This window comes from Drosophila erecta, unplaced genomic scaffold (assembly GCF_003286155.1).
Source record: "Drosophila erecta strain 14021-0224.00,06,07 unplaced genomic scaffold, DereRS2 tig00000021-arrow-pilon, whole genome shotgun sequence".
Lineage (NCBI taxonomy): Eukaryota > Metazoa > Arthropoda > Insecta > Diptera > Drosophilidae > Drosophila > Drosophila erecta.
In genome coordinates, this window is record NW_020825198.1 from 21,509,087 (window position 1) to 21,531,989 (window position 22,903).

General features: G+C 40.7%; 3 protein-coding genes and 1 long non-coding RNA gene across 4 annotated transcripts; 2 read left to right on the forward strand and 2 right to left on the reverse strand.

Annotated features, from left to right (window-relative positions):
• Positions 1 to 108: 108 nt before the first annotated feature.
• Positions 109 to 985, reverse strand: LOC6543900 (growth arrest and DNA damage-inducible proteins-interacting protein 1). The gene has a single exon (XM_001973615.3). The coding sequence runs from the start codon at positions 886 to 888 to the stop codon at positions 193 to 195; it is 696 nt and encodes a 231-aa protein (XP_001973651.1). The 5' UTR covers positions 889 to 985; the 3' UTR covers positions 109 to 192.
• A 319-nt stretch (positions 986 to 1,304) lies between these two features.
• LOC6543901 (structural maintenance of chromosomes protein 5) lies at positions 1,305 to 5,693 on the forward strand. The gene is made up of 16 exons (XM_001973616.3): positions 1,305 to 1,522; positions 1,594 to 1,966; positions 2,043 to 2,221; positions 2,352 to 2,598; positions 2,660 to 2,758; positions 2,828 to 3,115; positions 3,172 to 3,273; positions 3,323 to 3,531; positions 3,591 to 3,754; positions 3,840 to 4,169; positions 4,223 to 4,440; positions 4,497 to 4,721; positions 4,820 to 5,044; positions 5,110 to 5,267; positions 5,323 to 5,440; positions 5,501 to 5,693. Exons 1-16 carry the CDS (start codon positions 1,449 to 1,451, stop codon positions 5,594 to 5,596), a joined length of 3,105 nt encoding a protein of 1,034 aa, XP_001973652.2. The 5' UTR covers positions 1,305 to 1,448; the 3' UTR covers positions 5,597 to 5,693.
• Positions 5,694 to 6,857: 1,164 nt separating this feature from the next.
• On the forward strand, positions 6,858 to 8,231 carry LOC6543918 (ER membrane protein complex subunit 10). The gene is made up of 4 exons (XM_001973617.3): positions 6,858 to 7,026; positions 7,084 to 7,251; positions 7,569 to 7,952; positions 8,012 to 8,231. The coding sequence occupies exons 1-4, from the start codon at positions 6,967 to 6,969 to the stop codon at positions 8,081 to 8,083; spliced, it is 684 nt and encodes a 227-aa protein (XP_001973653.1). The 5' UTR covers positions 6,858 to 6,966; the 3' UTR covers positions 8,084 to 8,231.
• Positions 8,232 to 8,826: 595 nt separating this feature from the next.
• Positions 8,827 to 9,685, reverse strand: LOC113563940. The gene is made up of 3 exons (XR_003407712.1): positions 9,394 to 9,685; positions 9,112 to 9,293; positions 8,827 to 9,047 (listed from the first exon to the last, which is right to left on the reverse strand). It is a non-coding gene; the product is annotated as an uncharacterized LOC113563940 (long non-coding RNA).
• Between the last annotated feature and the right edge of the window lie 13,218 nt (positions 9,686 to 22,903).

Here is a 22,903-nt window from a genome sequence, read left to right on the forward strand (position 1 = left end):
AAACAAGCTGGTTACTAGATAAACCATTGACTTAATTTATGAGCCTTTATCTTTAAGCCTTGGCATTTGTAACACTTTAAAATCATTAAATGAAGTACGTCTAATAAGTGCATTCCTTCATTACTGTTTTTATTATAGAGTGCAACAGAGAACAGATCTTCGCTTAAATCGATGGTTTTGATACTACAAATATTACGCTGTTTTCTCCACCAGTTTAGCCATCATCTTCTCCTCCTTGGCTTTTCGCTTGGCCTCTTTCTGCTTCCGCTTGTCCTCCTTCTCCTTTTGCTCCAGCATTTCCTTGAAGCGTTCGTCGCGTGTATCCACCTTGAATCCGAAGTGTCGGCGCACCTCCTCTACTAGGCGTTCCTTGCGTTGTATAGCTGCCGCTGCATCCGCCTCCCGCTTGGCGATCTTCGCATGCAAGTCCGCCTTCCACTGTGTCAACTTCTCCATCTTTTTTGCAATGTCCTCTTCACGGGCATTGATCCTTTCCAGCTCCTCCGCCTTCTGCGCACGGTTCTTGTCCAGCATTTTTAGAAGTGTTTCTAGTTGCATAACCTGCCTGCTGTCTTTCTCTCCGTGGGAATCGAAGCAAATCTTAGGATTCACATTGCTCTGGGCGCCATACCGCCCGAAGCTCTGTCTCTGGTATTTCTCGGTAAGATGTATCCAGGAGTGAGGCTCCTGGTAGGGCAATTTGTTCAGAAGCACATTTTTGTGTTGTGGTTGCAGGCCGGATCGGTCCACGGCCTGGGGATAGGTCGGTTCCACATCCTCGTCGCCTACCAAGGACGCCGGCAGTTCCGCTTTTGCAGCGCTCGAATAGTGCGCGCACGAGCGGAGAGCAGGTATTCTGGTTACAACGCTAATCTTGCCTACATTCATTTTGAATTGTCTGAGCAAAACAATTTATTAAATTTCAATAGAGATGCGAGAAAATCGATAACGATAACACAGTGCCGCCCAAAAAACTTTTAAAAAGCTAAATTTAACTATTTTCTGGCCCATCAATGAGATAATTAATTTAAATTAAATGTGGTGTCAATCTGGTTGCATCCTACCTCTATCTATTTCTTAAGGTAATATTTTGGTGTTTAATATCGGACGCCTTAGTAAGTTCCAGAGTTTGTTGTTTGCGATTTACGTGTCCGTTTTCTGTCCGAATTCGATTTCTAGTACGTGAAATTATCATATTTATGTTTTCAGTTCAAAGTGTACTTAACCTACATGGGGAAAATCTTAAATAAATCAAATTAGATTACAATATACCTATGTCACATAGGAGTATCCCTAATATTGTACCAATCGTTATCGACAACAATGTGACGTGCACCTATTCCCTAATGTGAAACTAAATTGCAGAAAGCGCGGAATCGCTTTGAAAACAATTGGTTACAACTCAAGTTAAATTAGGCATTTGCTCGGCTAAAATCCTATGCCTGGACATGGCGGGAGATCGCACCTTAAGTTCTAAGCAACTGACGGGTCGCATACACTCTGTGTACTGCAAAGATTTCGTGTAAGTTCATTTCCATCAAAGGCGCAATTCGCCTATTGCTCATTTGCTCATTTGTTTGTTTTCAACAACAGTTCCTACAGCGAGATCACATTCTATCCGAAGCACTACCTGAATGTGCTGACCGGTCCCAATGGCAGTGGCAAGTCCACTATTGTGTCGGCCATCATTTTGGGCCTGGGAGGGGAACCGATTCTCCTAGATCGCTCCGCCAGCGTTGCTGACTACATACAGAGCAACAAAACCTCGGCCACCATAATTGTCCGGGTTTATGGACGCACGCTCAACACCACGGAGACCTTTCGGCGCATCATAAACTCGAATGGCTCGTCCACCTTCTCCGTGAACGACAAGGACACCTCCAAGAAGAACTTCCTGGCCGCCGTATCCACCTTTAATATACAAGTCAGCAATTTGTGTCAGTTCCTCCCTCAGGATCGTGTTCAGGTATGTTTTTATATCATTATTTTTATGTGGTACATCATAAATAAAGCACCTATTTATTGTGAACGAACTGATTCAGGACTTCTCCAAGATGAATCCTCAAGAGCTGTTGCTCAACACAATGTCTTCCGTGTGTGACGATGAACTGACAAAAAGCTTCAACCTTCTAAAGCAAATGCGCCTACAACAGACAAATGCTCAAGCTAATCGTGAAAGAGAGAAACTAGATCTGGCTAAAAAGCAAAAACGATTGGAACAGTAAGACATATTCTTGCCCCCTATTTATTTATTTTTATTCACTAAGAAGAAAAGAATGTAATCGAATGTAGACTAAGTAAAAATTTTACTGTGCTTCATAAAAGACCTAATAATCTCATAAATTTAATAGTTTACAAATGACTGTTGCCCAATATAAAGATCGCGAAGAGGTCAAACAAAAGTTGCAAGTCTACAGTGCGAAGAAATTGTGGGTTGAGACTCAGGCTGGAGAAGCTAAGGCCGCAGAAATGAAAACTCATGTGGAAAAGGCCAAAACTCAGAGCGAAAAATTGAAGGACCAACATGACAAACTTGTTCAAGCCCATGAAGTAATTCAGAGAAAAAAAGTGTCACTTAGAGAGTCCTGCTTGGAAAAGGTAATGGTTGACCGTGTTTTCAAATATATTTTTTAAAAATAAGTTTTTGGAATTGTTATAGACACGTTTATTAGAAAAAGCTGAGTCAGAGAAAACTGCAATTGAAAATAAATTGGACTCTTTGAAGCAAGGAATTTCAGAAAAAAAAAATGAATTGGAGGTTAGTTTTTTTTTTTGTTGAAGTTATCTAACATCTAAATAATTCCTAATCTAATATTCTTTCAAAAAGCGAAGCATTCAAAAATCACTAAGAACGGCCACAGAATGTGATAAATTGAATCAGTTGGTGGAAAATAAAATGTACGAGCTGGAAACCTTGAATAAGAGCAGGCCTCAGTTCGTTTCGGAGCTTGAAATCGCTAAGGAATCGTGCGCAGCAGCGCGCGGTAAAGCAATGGAGCAGTACAACAGACGGAAACAACTGGAGCAAAAACTAAATGATGAAAAAATTCCCGAAATTACTGCGTATAAGCATAAAATAGAGCGGTTGAAAAACGTAAAAATGCAAAAGATTGATGTAAGTTTGTACTGAAAAAAATTAAGAAAAAACTTGACGTTGCATTTCTCTTTTAGGAAATTAGAATGAAAAATCCAAATTTGGTTATGGCCATGAACTGGTTGGCACAAAATAAGCAAAGGTATAAATTGAACGTTTATGACCCAATGATACTTGAGGTGAGCTTTTAAAATTTGACCTATTATAATGTTAAAACCGCTATTATAGCTTACAGTCGAAAATCATGAGTACGCAAAGTACCTGGAAAACGTTGTGTCGCAGCGTGATTTATTTGCATTTGCGTGTGAGAACAAGGAAGATATGTCGGACTTGATCAACGAGTTGTGTGTAAAGCAAAAATTGGGAGTCAACGTTATTTACTGCGCACCATCAGATAGACTCGCGTACTGTCCCAAAATTCCGATCGATGATCTGCGGTATGTATTAGCCTTTTGCCCCATATGCATAACAATTATAGTTTTAAGTACTTTTACAGTTCTTTCGGATTTCGTTCATATCTTGTGGATCTTGTTACTGGACCAATACCATTAATAAACAAGCTGTGCGCTTCCTACTCAATTCATAACATACCAATTGGCACAGAAACTGTGAGCGATTACACTTCATCCATTCCAAAAACTATCCGAGTTTATTTCGGCGGTGAGTATTGTTTTATTGCCTTTACTCTCTTTACTTAGGAAAGTATTATTTCTGAGGTTAAATTCCTCTATATTGTGCATTTCAGGAAGCAAGAAGTTCGTTGTGACTGCATCCCGCTATCGGTCGGATACAATTCTTACAGAAAGTACTATCCGAGCGAGAAACCAACTTATTACAGTGGATTCACAACAACTGGCCCTGGTGATGAAGCAGTGCTCCGAAGCAGTCAGGGAAAGTGACAGCATAAAAAATGCAATAACCAAGACCGACAATGAATTTGAACGTTTGCAAACTTTAGCAAGGGATGAGCAAGAGAAAAGACGCAAGCTTGACCAAAAAATAACCCATTTTAATAGCCTTAAAATTGAAGTGGAAACGCTCAGAAGGAAGCTCGAAGCCCTTCAGAACAACAATAGTAAGTATTTCTTAGTGAACTAAATAATCAGCCATTATAAACTGTGTTTTCAGCGCTAGACTCTCTTAAAACTAATTTTTATAATAGTTTGCAAAAAGACTTAACAAAAATAGTCGATACCGAGGCGAAATTGAGCGTTTGCTTGCAAACTGTAGAACGACTTATGATTGAAAAGAAATTTTCCCGTGCAAGAGTATCCGCTTATATGCTGCAACATGAGAGTCAATGTGAAACCCTCAATGAAAGCGAGCAACAGAGTATAGCAGCAACCGTAAGCAAATAAATATGCATTTATGTATTGATTTATAGGATTTCTTTTACTTGCAGAGAGACTTTCAACAACTGCTGCAGGGCTTAGAAAATCAAATGATCGATGTGAACAAACGAAAGAGCGATGTGCAGCGCCTGTGCGACGGAGAAATTCCAACCAGTAGCAAATTTCCTTTTAAGAAGGAATTTAGGGAGTTGAAAAATATAGATTTGCCCGGACTACGAGAGGCAATACATGACTTTCAGGCACGATTGGAGTGCATGAAAAGTGTAAATTCCGAGGTAAATCGAAATGTGGATAACTATTATAGCAAAACCCTCTTTTGAAGTAGTGAATTAAAGCTGATTGAGCTTATAACCTTCCATATAAACATATACAGGCCATCGACAGCTATCAAGAACTGCAAAATGAAGTCAAAAAACTGGATGAAGGTATTAAAGAATCTGTTAACCAAGCAAAAAGCATGGAGTCTGAAATGTCCAATTTATACGACAAATGGGAGCCCAAACTAAATAGCTTGGTAGAAACAATCAGTACCAAGTTCAGCGAATTTATGCAGTCCATTGAATACGTGGGAGAAGTTGTGTTATCCAAAACAGATAAGGTGAGAACTAAAATGGTTGTGTATATAAATTTTACTGTAAATTTATTTAACATTATTTTGTTTAGTATGACTTTGACTCATATGGAATTCAGATAATGGTCCAGTTCAGGAGAGGTATTCAATTGCAGCCGCTGGATAAGTTTATACAATCTGGTGGCGAACGCGCTGTCTCTATCGCAATTTACTCATTGTCCTTGCAACATGTCACTCATGTGCCATTCAGGTAATTGCGGAAGTCAGTTGTAAACTTCAAGCTGATTTAAAATTATAATTTTTAGATGTGTTGATGAAATAAATCAAGGAATGGATGCTACAAATGAACGTCACATATTCGATTTGCTCCTCAAAGAAGCCACCAAGCACGGCTCCGCGCAGTATTTATTTGTAACACCTAAGGTAAATATAGAAACGTATTCTTAAAAATATTTAGTTAACCATTTTTAATCTTCTCTGTAGTTGCTTCGAGACCTGAACTACAACGAACATCTATGTGTTTCTATTGTTCACAATTCAAAAACAGTTTGCCATGGTATGAAATTCCCAAAGACTTAAACACACTGAGGGTTAATCAGAAGATTTATGATATGTATTAAAATTTCGTTAAAATAAAACAAGTACTTGATTTTTATTTTCAATACTATACAAAATATCTATAATTTGTTTTTGACGGCAGGAATATAATATTATTTCATTTCGTAGAATGACCAGCCTTGTTGCGACTTCTTTTCACACTGTTGGCCTTATCGGAGTAAAATCTGTAAGCCGGTAACAAGTAACAAGTCCAAAGGCAATCATGCCTGACAATTTGTTTTATCAGATTTCAATTTGTCCTCGTTTTAAAACCCTACAAAAGCACATATATCGTGTTTCACATTTTATGTGATTTTAACACTACAATGCGAGTACTTATTTGTAAGGAGATGCCAGTGTACATATATGTTTTTAAAATAAATTGGATTGGTGACCTCTTAATATTAGCCATAAATGGTTAAATTATTGTCATGAAAAAAAAAATAATACTTAGGTTGTAGATGCTTAGTTATTTAAAGCAAGCCAACACTTTACAGGGTTAATTTTGAGCAAAATTATGTCCACATATTTATGAATACTCCATTACGTCACACCTATATTGAGTCCAAAACTGATCCCTCGACGCTAACTATAAAAGTTCAGGTTAACTTCAGATCGATTGTTAGTTTTTTATAAGCTCTAAAGAAGTCGGGTTTTAATCGGAATCCGTGTGTGCCCCCATTATGGTTGGGATTTTTTAGATCAGCAGTTATTGCTACATAGCCATATTTATAAATCTTCTACTGGCCTACTAAGTCCCAACATAATGAGAGTAAAAACCACAGGTTCGACGTTGAATATTAAAAAAAAAAATAGTAGTGAACTTAAAAAATATTTGATACATTTCTTCCTTTCATTCACTGTAATTAAAGAGTTTTAGGCTTCTTTTTCAACAACTTTAAGGAACTCGAATAGACGGTCGACGGTCTTAAGTTAAAATCTTAAAAGGTAACATTGGTGTAAAGCGCTGGCTGCTATGGCCTTCGGCTAGGAGTTTCGAATAGAATTTCCAAATTTCTTTCAAAACTGGATAGATACAAACTGGATCAGAACTGGAAAAACAAGTTCTGAATCTCGCATTTGAAATCCCAGAATAAGAAAACAAAAAGTTGAGCACTAAAAAATATTTTTGGCACACTTAAATTATAGGGTTAAGCTAAATTGTGGATGCCAAACAGCTGGTATCAGTTCAGACGTTCGTAGAGAGAGATCGGAATACCCCATCTTACTCGCAGTATATTTTAGTATGTTTTCCAGAAGCATACGGTGTTTTTACACGACGCGGTCACTCTATTCGCAACCCTCATAGGATTGGCAAATTAAAATTAAAATTAGACGTTTGCTAGGAAAACATGTATTCAAAGGCGAAATTTGTGCTCATTTTCTTACTGGGTGTGGTGGCCAGCTGCTGGGTAAGTGCTTAACCTCTGCGTAATGTACTTAACGAGCTAAGACAACGCTTCTACCAGGGATTCTTGGAGCATGACAGCTGGATTACAGTAGAGCTCCAGCACTCGCTGGCTGCCAACTCTGAAAGCTTCTCCTTCCGCGGGAACGTGACGATTCCAAGCCTCAACTCTGGACTGGCCAATGTGGAGCAACCAGCTCTGAGCATTGTCGATCTGGATTTGCTAAAGGTAACCGTGGTTTGGGCATCAGACTACCGGGCACACCGGTAGGGAAATGTTCAGCATTTTTCACTTTACCGGACTGTTGTATGTACATCGTGCATGATTATAAACGTAGACGTACATATAGTCTAGCGATTGAATTGAATTCCGATAATTAATACAACATTAGTTTACAAGCGAATGATTTTGCCCAGATGTATGTATTGAACATACTTTACCAACATCAACCATTGTATTCTAAGGATGTAAAAAAACATCCACATTTATTGTTGTTTTTTCTATTGGACTTAATAATATCCCCCTTAAAATTGCAACTCTTTTAGAAACTGGCTTTAGGAAACGAGTTCTACCGCTTGAAGGCCACGGTGGTTTATTCAAATGGAGCTAAGGCGCAGTTCATCACTTCCAACAAGGCTTGCCGTCTGTTGCAAGCCCAACTGAATGACGTGCTTTGGGTGTCGCTTGATCCCTCCGGATACGTTACCGGCATCACTGTGTCCCAGGACACGGCCCCGGCCACCGTAGAGTGCACCCAGGAAGACGTGAATAAGCTGGTTGAAAAGCAATTCAGCACCGATGTGCTCATTCGACACGCTGAACTAGCACCCGTGCCGGATACTGCTGGCTTCATTCAGAAGGTGGAGCGGGAGCGCGAAGCCAGAGAGCGCGGCGAGGTTCGGGATAACCGCGGCTTTTTCGCCAAATACGTAAGTACAAGTATTTTAGGCGGCAATTCTTTATTCTAATTTCACTTATTCATTTTTAGTGGATGTACATCGTTCCGGTAGTTCTGTTGGTATTCATTTCGGGAGCCACCAATCAGGACGGTGCGAAGTAGTTACCTGAATGATGTGGTGTAATTTTTTGTTAGCATTTTCTAATTACAATTCCTAGACAATTTGGATTTAGCAATTAAAGCTTGTAAAATAAAAATCGATTCATGAGATATTTTATTTTAAATATACGTGCCTTTGTGCAGAAATATCGGTACTTTGGAATTTGTAGAGGTTATTTTGAGACCTGGTATATTTATTTTTATTAGTTTGTTCGACTTACATATTTTTTTCGCAAGCGTTGGTACGCAGACTTAAATTTGGTATGCATATATAAACTTTCGAGATTTTGTTGACAATATTTGTTTTTTTTTCTGGTGTTCAGCTATTTCCATTGTGGTGGGAAACTTATTAAAGAATGCCGTCCATATTATCAAAATTGAATAAGATCCATTTCTCAAAAAACAACACATGCCGGAAATAAGATTAAATGCGTTTAAGGTGTCGAGTCCTTCGAGGCCATCATAAACGTTTGATCTTCTGAATTTAAGACGCTTGATAGGTGCTGCCCTCTTTGCACATTTCCAATTGAGTATTGCATGCTACCAAGTCACCTTTTCAATGGTTATGAGATTTTAAGGTCCGGCGCATTATCCCCCGCAATTAAACATTGTATAGCAGGATTTCCAAATTGTTTTTCTGTCAGACAAGGTGCAAATCCAACTCATACATATCAAGAACTGTTATTTTATATATTCAAAATCGAATGAGCTCCACTTTTAAAAAATCAACACCTGACAGAGAAAGATTTCCGAGCCAATGGAAATGCATTTGCAAAATGAATTTCAAGGGTCCAGACATTTTTTTCTGCTTCTGCTGCTCTTCTTAATGTGGAACTCCTTCGAGTTTGGGTATATAAACTGCATTCTAGAACAGTAAAGCTGAACTCGCTTTAAGGCGTCTTGGTGGGGCTGCCTTGTGTCAGAAGATTCTGGTCCAGATGTTTGTCAGCCATGTGGTGTTAAATCTCTGAAAAGAAATTTACTTTGTGCATTATTTTCTTTTGATTCTATACATGTCAGTCTATACACACCAATCGAAACGGTCCGACTGTAAAATCAAAGACATTCGAATGATTCTATTGCCTTTGGTAAAAAGAAATGTATCTTTGCTTTTGATCATTATTGATTTTGCCCAAAATTTATGAAGAACCAAAATGTTTTAATATAATTCAAAATGGACGACTATATCATGCAGGTGGCATAGAAACATTAACTAGAATAACAAAAATGTAAATAATATTTATTATTATTCTTTAAGAATACAACAGGAAAACCGACAACCAAAAAATACAATAGTTGATAATTTCACTTACTTTGTAGTATACTAATTAGAATAAATTCTTTATTTAACAATAAACTTGATATATTTAGATTTTAATTGGCGTTTAAAATTAAATTTTGACGAAAAATTTCACTTTGCCGAAAAGTGTTAATTTTTGCTCTAATTTTTTGAAGACATCTTAAATTGAATGTTCTGTATTCGCTTACTTGAGTTTAAAAGTTCGCTTAAAGTTAAAATTGGAATAATTCAAGATTTTTTTTTATTTTTCGAGTTTACTTGATCACACAACAACCTTCGTCACTGGGTGGTCGCAAACTTATAACATATTTATGTGTTGGAACGCCGAATTTAAAATAATCACCTACTTCGTTTTCCGTTTGGGGTTTTGAAAAAATAAAAATGTTCTTTATCTTTATATTCGATTGTAGGTTTTACAATCGTTTCAGGAGTATACATGTATGCATATATTATGTCCATAACCTCTTTTAAAATAGCAAATGAGGTCCGATGCCAGACTCAATTTAGACGAATTAATCCAACTGAAAGTGTAAACCGTAATTAAATGCCTTTTTACCACAGGAGACGGGCTATCCGTTGAGAATCGTGAATTACACGGTCGCTTAACCACGGACCACCCCGAAATTGACTGGAGTGCGATGCGTGCCGAGTGGTTGCAGTTCAAATTTGTAATTACAATTCGTGGCGCCTTCCCAGGGAAGTTCTTCTGGGGGAATCCCCAGCACTTGCTAAAAACAATTTTCTCCATGTTGGGCAGGGTAAGGGCGGTGAGGGCTACGTGACAATTTGCCGATACCCAAATTTCTCCGTGGAACAGGAACGCCTCCGATGGCGTAAAAAACGAATGGCCCGTGGGCTTGTTTTTTACCCACAAGGCGAGCAAACATGTGGTAACCCATAATTTACGCCTAGGGATGTTATGATTATGATTATATCGAGGACTTCAACAATAGTTGGCATTTACTTAATGAGACACAGTTCACACTTTCTGCGGTCAAATGATACAGTTTTGGCCATTTGTGACTTGCCATTTAAGGTTATTTGGTTCTTCTTAGTTTCACGAATTGATAAAGTTCGTCTTTTCTTGATTTGAATAAATTGTTTCTTATATTTATTCACTCGCGATTTTGTAATAAGTTAATAATATATTTTTATATTTAAGTTTGAATATTAAGTTTAAGTTTTATATTAAGTATTGTTTTTTCAAGGAGTTTCTATAATAAAATATATATTATAAATATCATACTTATTTTTTGTAGTAAGCACTAATATTGAGTTAGAAGGAAGAAGGCGCAATGCCTTTTTGTAGATTGAGAAGCAATTCCTTCTTAATATTCTTCCTAAATATGTAATGTGGCATTTTCAATCTGATGGGATAAAGTTAAAAAGGTTTCAGTTTTTACTGTCCTCACACCAAAGAGTTCGTCATCTGAATAATCCCAAATATTGTGACAGTAATATTGACATCGACTGTATTGTGAATTGTACTCTTTTTAAGCGTCTTAATCCGTCACCCCTTTTCGCTTAAATTTAAATTACCTATTTGGCAAACAAGGCGCACTGAAGGATAACAAAACACTTTTAAATTCGAGCCCACAAATTGTCAGATCAAAAAGCGGGATCGGGAAGGGCCATCTGTCAAAATTCTCGTAATGCCATGCAATCTGTCACTCTTCGCATTTCCTCGCCGGGCAACGTTAACAAGGTTGGAGTTGGAGTACGAGACGTCCACAAGGCCGATACCCCTAATTATATATGTATGTCCTAATAAGTGCTATGTGCATATCCCGGTGCACTTGTCAAGTGTTGGCACACCGACTCAACCGAGCCGGTCATTAAAAAATACATTTTTCGATGTTTAAATTAGCCACCCCCACGGCGCCGAGAGGGTTGCGGGTTGGCCCGCCGCATTCAATTACATAAATGGTTCAGTTAACGTGTTACCTTTGGCCCACATTCGATCGCAAAACGAGCGAATGAAGGGTGTTGTCATTCGGAGCGGTTAATAGCGCTATTACACCCCCAATTAGTTCGAACAGATAGACGGAAAAAGTTATGTGGATAGTTCAGGGTGTGTCGATGGGTTTAAACGTGAAGAACAAAGCTTAGGCCTAGAATTAGAGATGCACCTTACTCGTTTTAAAGTTTAATGCCTAATCCCCGCTACCACGCTGCCATTACTATCCACAACATCCCCTATTTCTTTAAGATCATTAAATGCCTTTCATGTTATATAAAACCTATTATTTGTATATCCCTAACTATTCTCAATTTTTTTAGATGCAATACAATTCGTAAGCTGTTACACCAGTCATACCTGTCCCAAGTTCGAAAAATTTTCTCCTGAATGCAAAATAAACACAGTCGGAGAGGATATGCTCCTTATAAGAACTCCACCATTAGATAGGCATCTTACATAAGGACGGACGGGCAATATTACCGCGTAATCCAGGAAGAATCGGGCCAAGAGGACCTCCTTTCTTCCATTGAGCTAAAGTACCAATGAGTTCCTAAAGAATGCGTTCTGTTTTGATAAAGCAAATAAATGCTAATACGGCCGCGAACAAGCCGGGCCGCTTGAATGCCAAAAGCATTTGGACAAACACGGACCCACGCAGATGCACTCATGGGCATTAAATTTGTAACAAGTTAGCAGCTGGCGCCAATTCACAAGCGTCGTGTCGAGTGATTAAACAATCGCATTGATACCCAGTCCATCCGAGCTGATTCCAATTCACACAATCCCGATCCCAATTGAATTTCGGATTGACAGGTTCATAAACGGCATTGTTCGCGTGTTTGTATTTGAATTTCATGCCCGAATACAATTGCTCTTTTCCTGCCCACACACCCAGGAAAGAGGCTTATGCGTCGGGCAAATACGCTCTAGTTTGCATTGGTCATGGGAAAGCCAATTGCGGACTCATTCCGGGTGCTCTGTTGGGTGTGCGGTTCATTATCATCGAGATAATCCCATTAGAAAACGCTGCGGCAAGTGCTGGTTTGATATTCGGCGAGTCCTTCGGGGCCGGATAATAAATACATGTGCATTGTGCACATGACGAAGTATCCTGTCGCAATAATGCAGGCATTTGTCAGAAGTACGTAAGAAAAATCGGAATATATCTATGTACGAATTTCAGAAATCTAAGAACATCTCTCAAAACCATTCCAGTTCTTACGGGTTTTGAGATTGCGGAAATCTTTTGAAGGATAAACGGAATTTCAATGAGATTGCCGAGCTGGGCAATAAAAATATTGATTGAATACGGAACGAAGTCAAAGTTCAAAAGGTTTGCCTTGTGGGTAAATGGATGAAAGACCTTACGTCTATATTTATGATTATTTTCTTAAAGCCTTTTAAATAAATAAAGTCCATCGGCGGCTTAAGCGCTGCCTAAGTGAATGCGATCAAAATAAATTAACTTAAAGTGCCCTAAATGGGAAGATGTTTCACTGTTTTCCCGATTTATGCTGCTGTAACATGAATACAGACCACAAGTTTGCCGTGACTTAAATATGAAATTGCCGAAAAATCAAAATTCCCAAATGCGCGCACATAAATCTGTAAAATTTCCAATGCCCATACAAAATTCCAAATCACTTTAACTGCTGGTAATCGGCGCATAATCTTCGAAAATTTGCATGCACTCCCCACGAAAGAGGGCATTTGAGATCCTTATCGTGCGCATTATTCACGTCACGTCTGAAGTATTCAAAGCATAGTAAAACTGCCCATCAATTTCCTTCCCTGCACCGCCCGGCCCCGCCCCCTGTTCCACCGCCCCTTCGCCCACCAACCGAAGGAATATTAGAATACTCGGGGTCCTGCTACTAAATTACCTCGCCGTTTGGGATGGCGATGACGGCTTGTTGTGGGTGCTGTGTCCCGATTGTCCTGCTCCTGGACCTCGTCCAGGTCCCTCGGATCGTTGGGGTAATTATGGTCGGTTGGGAGCCCCGATATGTCGCACTGTGGACATGTCCGTTCGGTGCTTGTTCCCCCTTCCCCCGTCTTTTGACTTTGCCATTTGGGCCATCGAGGCGGCTGCAACTCCGGTCTCTCCAGGTCGTACATGATCGCCCCGGGCCACAGTGGGCCTCTCCAGAGGAGGAACAGAAGATGGGCTGGAGATGGGCAGGAGATGGGCTGCGGCACAGGCGTTGCGTCTGGCACGGGCTAGTGGCCATAATTCTCGGTACACGACTGCAGGAAAGGGCTGCTGCAGCGGCATCACCGCCGGCATCATCCGTCCCGCCGATCAGATCGGCAAAAACGTTAGGAATCTCTGACGCATACCAAGAATGCAGCACTCCAATGTCGGCTGCTTCACTCCACTTTTCTTGGACTTGTAATATTACAGCACAATGATGATCATTTCCGTCGAAGGAGTGCCATTTCGGACCTGCGACTTAGATCTTTTTTGTGTGTTGATCACTTACTAAACGAGGTGATTTGTGCCTAAAAAAAAGTATATAATAAAGACAGCTCCCATGAATTTGTTAAGTTCAAATACTGAAGTACCGCAAGTTTTAAGAATGTAGTAAAAGTGTAGATAGGTTATAATACTTGTATCCCATTTATTTGTTATGCTAAAATACTGAAGAGTTTTAAGAATGTAGTAAAAGTGTAGATAGGCTATAATACTTGTATCCCATGTATTTGTTAAGCTCAAATACTGAAGAGTTTTAAGAATGTAGTAAAAGTGTAGATAGGTTATAATACTTGTATATTAATTGAATTCATACAAAAGATCAGATTTTTGATGACGAAACTATATATAACTAATTCATTTTATAGCTTTACGCAATATCCCAAATAAATGGGCGACCAGCGAAATCGTTACTATTGCAAACTTCGCTGAGCAGCAGAGGAACGATAATGAGCTGATCATCGACTGTTGTGATATGATAAGTACGACTTCTATCTGAGGCGGCGGACTGATTCTCGCCGAGCAGCGCCCAGAACGACGCAGTTCGTCAAAAGCTGGCGCGGTAGGTGGAGGAGGGGCACGCGGCACGGCGAGATCGGAGGCGATGCCGGCTCCAAAGCCTGAGCACTGGAGCGATTGCAGATTTTGTTACGAAGGTTAATGCGAAGCGCAGAACAAGGAGAGCAACCCGTGTCAAAACTGAAAGAACGGAGACATCATCGCTCAAAGCCGATTTCCGCACACCCTTACCAAGTAGTTCACAAAAGTAACCATAACCAGGACCATGGCAACTTCTATACATTTTACAATAAATGTAACATTGACTTTCGCAACTAGTAACAAGAAATCCCCATTAGGACGAATGCTATTTAAGAGGGCATGTGGCTTGTCGTATACCCCGCAGATTGCAGGTAACATGAACTCAGCGCAAAAGTTATGAGCACAAAATGCAAAGTCAAGCAAGCAAAATCCTATAATTAAACAATTATAGCAACTCCCACTTTTGCTCGTGGTCATTCTCTGGCCCTGGACCCTTGCGATATGTGCGCTACTCCTCCTCTTTGCGATCAGGACGGATTTCGGATTTCGCTCAGTGTAGCACGACGCAGGTACTGGTGGAGGAGGAGCTGGACAAGTCGGAGGAGTGGGCGGAGTTGGAAGAGTTGGGGGAGTCGGATGGCAGGGGACAGAGCGGTAGCACAAGTACTTCCTTCTGTGCGAGGAATGCTAGCGATTCTCGGTCCTCCATTCTCGACTGCGCCCCAAGCTCCACCTCCGTCTGGCGGTCTGGCGGGCTGGGGATCAGGAATCCTTAGTCTGCAAGTAGAAGCCATCGGAGGCCCAAGCCCCGAAAGCCAAGTTCAAATGCATTTCGATCTCTGGCATTGACACTTGCGGTTGTTAGTCGGAGGTCGAGCACCACCGCCATAATTATAATACCCGCGAGGAAAACGCCAACCATTAGCGTGAAATAGATTGCAACCATAAACTGAGAGAGCTGAGTGTTTGCAGTTAAAGGATTTTTACTAGTAATTGTAATGAATAAATATTACAGCTTACAAGTAAAACAGTATGGTATAGAAATATTTTCTCAACACTTTTATAAGGAGGTTGGCTGCTTAAACAATTCGTTCTTGTTCTGGAGGTGCGACCTGCATGCTTCACTTTGGGAAGTTCAACTGCAACCACTAATGATATGTAGATGACGGCATATGAACCTCGAACTAAACCATGTATTTAGTCTTACGTGCGGGTAAAAGACCAAAAGAAACTGGACGAGCACGATAAATTATTTGGGCCGAGTCGATCTCACCCCCGAATCTGGATCGCAAAGTTCGTCTCGGAATCTGAGAATCTCGGAATCTGGGGAACTCTGGAGCGCTGGAGCGCTGGGCAGGTCGACCTGCTCCTGCGTGGCTCCACTCGTTTATCTTGCGAGCAGAAGACACCTCGCACACTCAGACTTCCAGACCAAGTCGGAGCTAAAGTCTCAGCCTCGATAATTAACACACAAGCGCGGGGCGTGATGAGCAACGGACCACAGAACCAAACAAATTATTAAAAATGAATTAGTGGAAATATAAATATATGATTTCGAAGTCCCATGGACCGCTGGGGCCACGTGCTCCTAGGCATCCACGCTCACATCCCATCCACATTGGGCCCTGATTACGCCCCTGGCCAGGTTGCCTGCGGGGTCGCAACTGCCAGCTCCATGCTCCCCACTCGACTGCAATTGCATTTGAATGTTTTTCGAGGCTTCGGCCTCTTTTTGCTTAAATATATAAAAGCCATTAAATACTAATCTATTCTCGATTGCTCTTCTTCGGCCGGGCACCTAATGACGCGCGGCCAACATTTAGGCCACCACCGGACCAGTCCAGTGCAAGGAGGCAGTGCCTCCTCCCTCCTAAGTATGATTAATTAATAATGCAGGTAAGCATGTAGTTCGGCATCCACATGCGCATGTCGGTATGTGCCACAGTGGCTAACCGTATTATTATGCACATTAGCCAACCGTGTCATTATTTTATTATTATTGTTATTCCGATTTCATACTCATTTAAATACTCATTAATAAAATCGAACTGCAAAGATTTCGACAGTTCACTTCGAACTTGTTATAGGCTAGAGTAGCCTTTTCTTACGAAACCCTCCTAGTAACATGTTTTATTTCAAATGATCCAATGAGAATAGTCGAGTTAAGCCCTACCTTAAGGAAAGAAATGTTTTATAATATATAATAATATTCCAGAATTTATTTAGTTGTATGCTTATTATTTACACTTAAGAGTGTATTTCTAAAACCAAACAAAACTGGTGGAAACTGGCGGCTGAATTTGCTTAGTTAATTTTTAGTTCAAATATTTTCTTTAATTATAATTATACATAATTATATATAATTTTATAAATAACTTTTAACTTTAATTATGGTCTTATTTATGATTAAAAAACTACCAAATAAGCAGTTTATTTATGTGCGCTCTGAAACATTTAAAAGCTTCAGTGGTCAATTTTGATAAATGCGCTAAATCAATTTTTAACAACTTTAATTTGAACGCTTTTTTTAAACATCCCAAATCGATTTTTCAAAACTACACAATGATTGTGAAATTTAAATAGTGTCAATGCAAAAAGTAATGGCCATTTTAGAATTACTATTTCTTACTTTAAGGTGGCTTTTTACTAACCAGCTACGAATAATTACCTTTTTTAGTTCATAGATATGCATAAAGTTTTTATTTGGTAGTATGCCGGTGCTAATGTTTTGATGACAACTGCAGTTTAGCGCACATTAGCACCACATGACTCGTGGCGTATATAGCTAATTTTAAAATATCCCCAAGTATGGAAATCAATAAAACAAACACCAAATGTTAAGCCAATGTCCTGCAAGCAGTTTTCTTTTCGCGATGCCCCTGCAACGTCTTCCTCTCTTGAAAATAATGGAGGCACGCGAAGGTAGCAGATAACTAATAGGGCATTACACGGCCGAGATGCAGACGTACACATCAGAGCCTACCCCTTCCATCCCAAAAAAGCGTCGGCCCAATGTATCTGTATCTGATGAGTGTATCTGAAAAGTGCAAAGAGAGTCTGCAAGCCAGCTAAGAGAGCGCGCCAGAGCGAGACGGCACGCGGCAGAGCAGGACGGAGCGCGAGATAAATAGAGTCGGGGGTGAGTCGAAGATACAGATACATACCGCCTCGAACGCGCTGCCTGGAAACTCTGCCAGCATCCCCAAAAGCGATATGGTATGTACAGCCCGAGCAGAATGTGTATTGGGGCTGTTCGGTTGTCGGTGACACAGGGGATTGTAACTCACTCCCCCTTTTGGGGCTTATCCGAAGCAGTACCTCTACACTCTGGCAAACGAGTGGGGTATTTCTTACCTTTTGGTACCTGTCGAAGTTAGGCTTATACCCAATTAATTGCGGTAGCTGCAGATATAAACGGCAATTGCCTAGATTCCCAGTATATGCTAGTAGTAGAAATTACGTGTCCATAGTTATCCAATCATAACACAAATGAATAACATAGAAGAATAATATAAATATGTATGTTGGAACTGTTATTTTCCACGGAGGCTTACAAAATCAGCTCGAAATAGACGATTATATCTGAAGTACTTTTAAGAAACGGCTCGAACAATTTTACTTTAGGAACATGGAGATGTTTTCTGCAGTTCTAAGATGATAAATAAGCTATAGGCTTTGATTTTGTAGACTTTGTATCAAATACTTCTAACTAACCAAGATTACTACAATAATTTTGAAATGTTTATATTAAGGGATTGAGAGTTTTTGTAATCTGTTTCTATTAATAATGTGCAACTTAGATAATCTTTTTCGAACGTTGTCTGGATGACCAAATAAACAGTACCTTGCCGCATAGACTTAAGTATGTCCCTTTTTTCCCAGTGCAGTACATAGGCACACACATAATGCCCCCGGCCGTGGGCAATGAAATTCGGGGAGTGGGCGAGACAAATATTAAATCAAGCTGTGTATTATGTACTGGCCATGCGGCACATAAATATTTATGTATCTGCATGTAGACACACCAGGGTGTGCGGGGCTATGTGTAATTATGCACTTATCACTCTACATGAGCCGTGTCCGTGTCCGTTGCCGACTTTGCTAAGTTCCATTTCCTCGGGAGCTATTGTCCGCATATAGAAGGAGTCCGCCCGAATCTCAGATGTACGCATGTACACGCGTCCAGGGAGCCGCAGTGCGTATGTACAGGTGCCCACGAGTCCGTACATACTCGTACGTATCCGTATCCGTCCATGTACAGAAGCTGTATGTGGAATTGTGACGGAGGGAGGAGGCAGATGGCAGAAGGCCCACACACAGCCATGACTGCGCGCTATCTTGGCAGGACTTTCGGGGGGCTGGAACTGCGACTGAGGATGGGGATGGGAGCTGGTAGCTGGGAGCTGAGAGCTGGAGCTGGAGTTGGAATCTGGGTGGCACATGACCAACAGAAGCTGCATGCATACACCCCCGGGTGGAACAGTACATAGCCAACGGCTGGGTCTTCGGTCGCACGGAACTGAGCGGAGCGGAGTGTAAACTGGGCTGGAGCTGGGGCTGGGGAATCCTTTGGCCGAAAACCACAAAGGAGATACGGAAGTTGGCTCAGACGACGACGACGGCGCTACTGCAGCTCCTCCAGTGCCGATCCGCAGCTGGAACCTCTGGCACAAGTGCGAGTGCAGGAAACCGGAGCGGAAATTCACTGGGCGGATGTCAAGTCCAAGTTCAGGCCGTGTTCCTTTACCGAGTTACCCCGTAACTAAATAACCGTGTTTGGGTCTTAAGTTCCGCCGGCATCCGCACGTGATTCCCCACTACGCGTGCCAGTCCGCCTAAAGTAAAGTTCGGGCTCCATTTCCACTCGGAGAAACTTCATCCCCGCGCGGAGACATCCTAGGTCGATTAACATAAATTTGCACTCGTTGCCCAACTGCGAAAGCTGTCATCATTCTGGATTTTACAAACAACTTCCGACGGAAGGTCGGTCGGACAACAGCTGCCACTGGGTCCAAATTGGCAAATTGCTTTAACCAACTTTTCGTCTATTTCCGTAGGAGTTGGATATGTCATTTCTGGCTACCTTGGACGCAAGTGCCTGGCAGGTATGTCCCCATTGCTCCTCCGCGATTAGCATAATTTGTGTTAACTTTAAGTTGCCTGGGCCTATCTGCTCCGAAATATTCCGATTACAAAATCAGGTCGAGTTTGTGACAAATAAAAAGTTTAGTCGAATTTAGTACAGTTCTTTATAATACCAGTGCAACTGAAACTTTTAGAGGCCAGTTTTTCTAAGAAAGAAAGTATTTTAGATTCATAACAGATTGTTTTGACTTGGTATTGATTCTCAAAAAGGAATTACTCCCTTACCTTAAGTCACGACTTCATATTTTAATGCAATTTTAAATCCCATTTCTAAACTAAAATGTTCAAGAACAGATTATTTAACCATGATAAAAAGTGGTTGGTGCTGTAAAGTATGGCTGTTTCCATATGCAATACAATTTTCGAAATAGGGGATGAATTTGTTAATTTCGCTGCTTGGTAAGCCGAAATAATATTATTACTCGAAATGGAACTTCATAGCTCAGGCAGCAGACAATTGAATCATACATGGTAAATTTGAATCTGCCAAATCTAAATTTGTAATGAAAACTTTATTGATTTACGCCCAAAAGTGCGAGAGTTTTTCCGACGGTCAACCGATTCAGTGTTTTCTTTTATACCATACCACTTTAAAGTGCCTAGTATTATAAGAAAAGAAGGTTTAAATGAGAATTATCATCTTGGTTTTTCTCATTTCTGCTCTGAGCAACATTTAAGCCGCAGTCGGATGGATTATTTTAATATTTACTAGTATTATGCTTAAGACTTCCCAAAAAAAAACTTTAAACGTGATTGCTGCTCATTTGTTTAATAAATTGTGAATGCTTAATTATGACGAGATCAGTCAAGTTGCCCTTTTTCAAAAGCTTAGCTTGTTGGAAGTGGCATGGGCATCGAAGGAGGCGCATATTTACACTTTCCCAATATCCTTTGACAAGTTCCGCTTGCCACAAATTGAATTCCAGGCTGGGCTGTGGGTCGTGTGCTCCGCCGGCCAGTGGTCGTGTATGTCTGATCTGATCCTGGATGAGGAAGTAGTTCTGTTTGCACGACGTCTTAGTCCCTGTCACCGGCAGCCCGCTCCTTTTGTGGTGGGCGGCTGATGTTGTTGCTGGCAGCGGTGGCGCGGCTCAAATGGCAGCGACTGTTTGCGCAGACCTGTCGACCAAATGAACCGAATAATACATCAAACGCTCTTTAATGGGGGTGACAAATCCCCGACAGTTGGTGGACCTGATTACTTTATGAGTGCGGTGGCTCGGTCCTGAATAAGCCGCTCGTCGTTTCTGCAAAAATTAATCAAGCACCGGCAAATAACCGCCTAACATGCAAATACGCTAAAGCAGTTGTGCCCCTAAAAGGAGTTCGCCATGCCACTAATGAGACATGACACTACAAAACTGGGCAAGAGGGGGTTGCTTACTATCTTTACCTCATAATATACATAGGTGGGCAATATAACTGGGTGGAGAAACATCTCAACCTTACACTCCTCAAAGCACAGGTTTTTGAATAATTGCAGTCAATTCTAAGGATGATCTCACTTGTTTCGATATGCATGCTAGTTTAATAAGGTTATACATTTTGAATATTTAAAGCCCAGTCTAATAAAAATTTTTTAGATTTGAATGCGATTCCATATCTTAGATTGTACTGGTTTTCATCCCTGAGATTTCGCATTTATCCCAATGAGAGAATAGCAAAACGTGACAATTTTACTTTCATATCCCGTGGCTATCTCAGTTGTATGATAAGCAATTTTTATAGCATGAAGGACGTTCAAGTGTTTTGTTTAATGAGAAGATTTGCGTATTGCATATGCGGAAAGGGGGGTGTAATCAAAATTTAAGATGAATTTAACTCGTAATTCAATCAAATCAAAGAAATCGATCGGACTTATAAAGTTATACGGTTGGAAAGAATATATATTATTAATTAGTACTAACATGACTCTGCACGGCAGATGAAAATATGCTCGTAGAAAAGTGACAGTAGAAGGAAGACCTATAAAGCTTAATATGTAATCATCTTGATATATGTCCCTATATCTCTTTGTCCGTATATCAGTGTGATGTCGGGAACTACGAAAGCTAGAAAGCCATGATTAGGCATATAGGATTATGATTGCAACGCCCACTCTAACGCCCATAAACTGCGCACAACGGCACGCCCACACTTTTAAAGAATATTTTCATTTTTTGGGTAGTTTATTCATCCTGGCAGTTTCCAACAAAATGTTAAAATTTAGAAAATATATTGTGATCATATATGCAACCAAACCCAAGCTGGCAAAAGGTCCGCTAGTCTTAAATTCTTTGTGGTAATACATAGTCTTGTTTGTGAGCTAGAAACAGCTCAACAGTTATTGATGGGAATTGGGCTTTGCAGGTCTGAAAAATTAAATTATAGAAAGGCCTCTCGTAAAAGTGAGCAATGTTGTGCGTAGAGTGCCATTGTCATCCGTTTCCATTCATGTTCTGTATGCAGGACGAATGGGATTATTCCGACTCGTTGTTTTTTTCCAAAAGAGCGTATGCTTATCTATAACACTAGCCCTGGAACGGAGGGAGTATCGACCCTTTGCATCTCATTTTCGGTGAAACTCAGATTGGCATGCTCATGGTTGCCGCCTCATCGCTGAGATCGGAATTTGTAAAACACCAGAATTTGTATAATCTAGCGGAAGTAATGGCATTACCGGCACAGACACGTTGCCCACAGAGTCCATTGTAGTTAAATGCCAATTATATGCATAAAGGGATTTGCGAGATAATTACGGAATAGCGCCACGACATCCTTATCCACATTATCCAATGTTCTGGGTAGGCTAATAATTCGATATGTTAATACTTCGCCCGTTTGCGGCTTGGGAATCGGCTTCGAGTTGCATCCTGGCCAAAGAGCTCCGAGTTCGACCAGAATAATGGCACGTGACCATATTTATGCCATTTAATACATGAGGAAACACTGCCTGTCCCACTGCACCAAACAACACTTCGAGGCATATCATCCCATTTGCCCACTAAAATGCACCCCCGCCTTTCGAAGAGATGCTGTGTACACTTGGAGTTGAATCCCGAATGAATATTACGCGTATGTATAATGAGTATAGCTACTTCTAATATTTAATAAACTTTTAATTAGAATTATTTTGGGCCCTTCATAATGACAGGGTTACAATGACGGGTCTTGTACCTATGAAATGGATAGTATAACTCATTTCTAGCGAATTCAAGCTGCGGAACGTGCTTTTCTCTGAGTGTTCCTGGGATAATCTCCCCTTTCCCCTGTCGCCCAGATTCCCTTCCAAGTGAGAAGTTGGGCCGGGCAGAGGGCGGACGAGCACTTCAAGCTAAAAAGTGAAAAGCCAAGTAGTGCGAGTGGCATCGAGCGGCGCTGCGGCGACACGCATATGTTTTTTCTGGGGCCGTGCGGCCGTGTTTG

Coding starts and splice junctions, on each gene's coding strand:
- LOC6543901 (XM_001973616.3), top strand. CDS start 1,449: ATGGCGGGAGATCGCACCTTAAGTTCTAAGCAACTGACGGGTCGCATA. Junction 3,532..3,590: donor ATTCCGATCGATGATCTGCG/GTATGTATTAGC, acceptor GTACTTTTACAG/TTCTTTCGGATTTCGTTCAT. Junction 3,755..3,839: donor TATCCGAGTTTATTTCGGCG/GTGAGTATTGTT, acceptor TGTGCATTTCAG/GAAGCAAGAAGTTCGTTGTG.
- LOC6543900 (XM_001973615.3), bottom strand. CDS start 888: ATGAATGTAGGCAAGATTAGCGTTGTAACCAGAATACCTGCTCTCCGC.
- LOC6543918 (XM_001973617.3), top strand. CDS start 6,967: ATGTATTCAAAGGCGAAATTTGTGCTCATTTTCTTACTGGGTGTGGTG. Junction 7,027..7,083: donor GTGTGGTGGCCAGCTGCTGG/GTAAGTGCTTAA, acceptor CGCTTCTACCAG/GGATTCTTGGAGCATGACAG. Junction 7,953..8,011: donor GCGGCTTTTTCGCCAAATAC/GTAAGTACAAGT, acceptor ATTCATTTTTAG/TGGATGTACATCGTTCCGGT.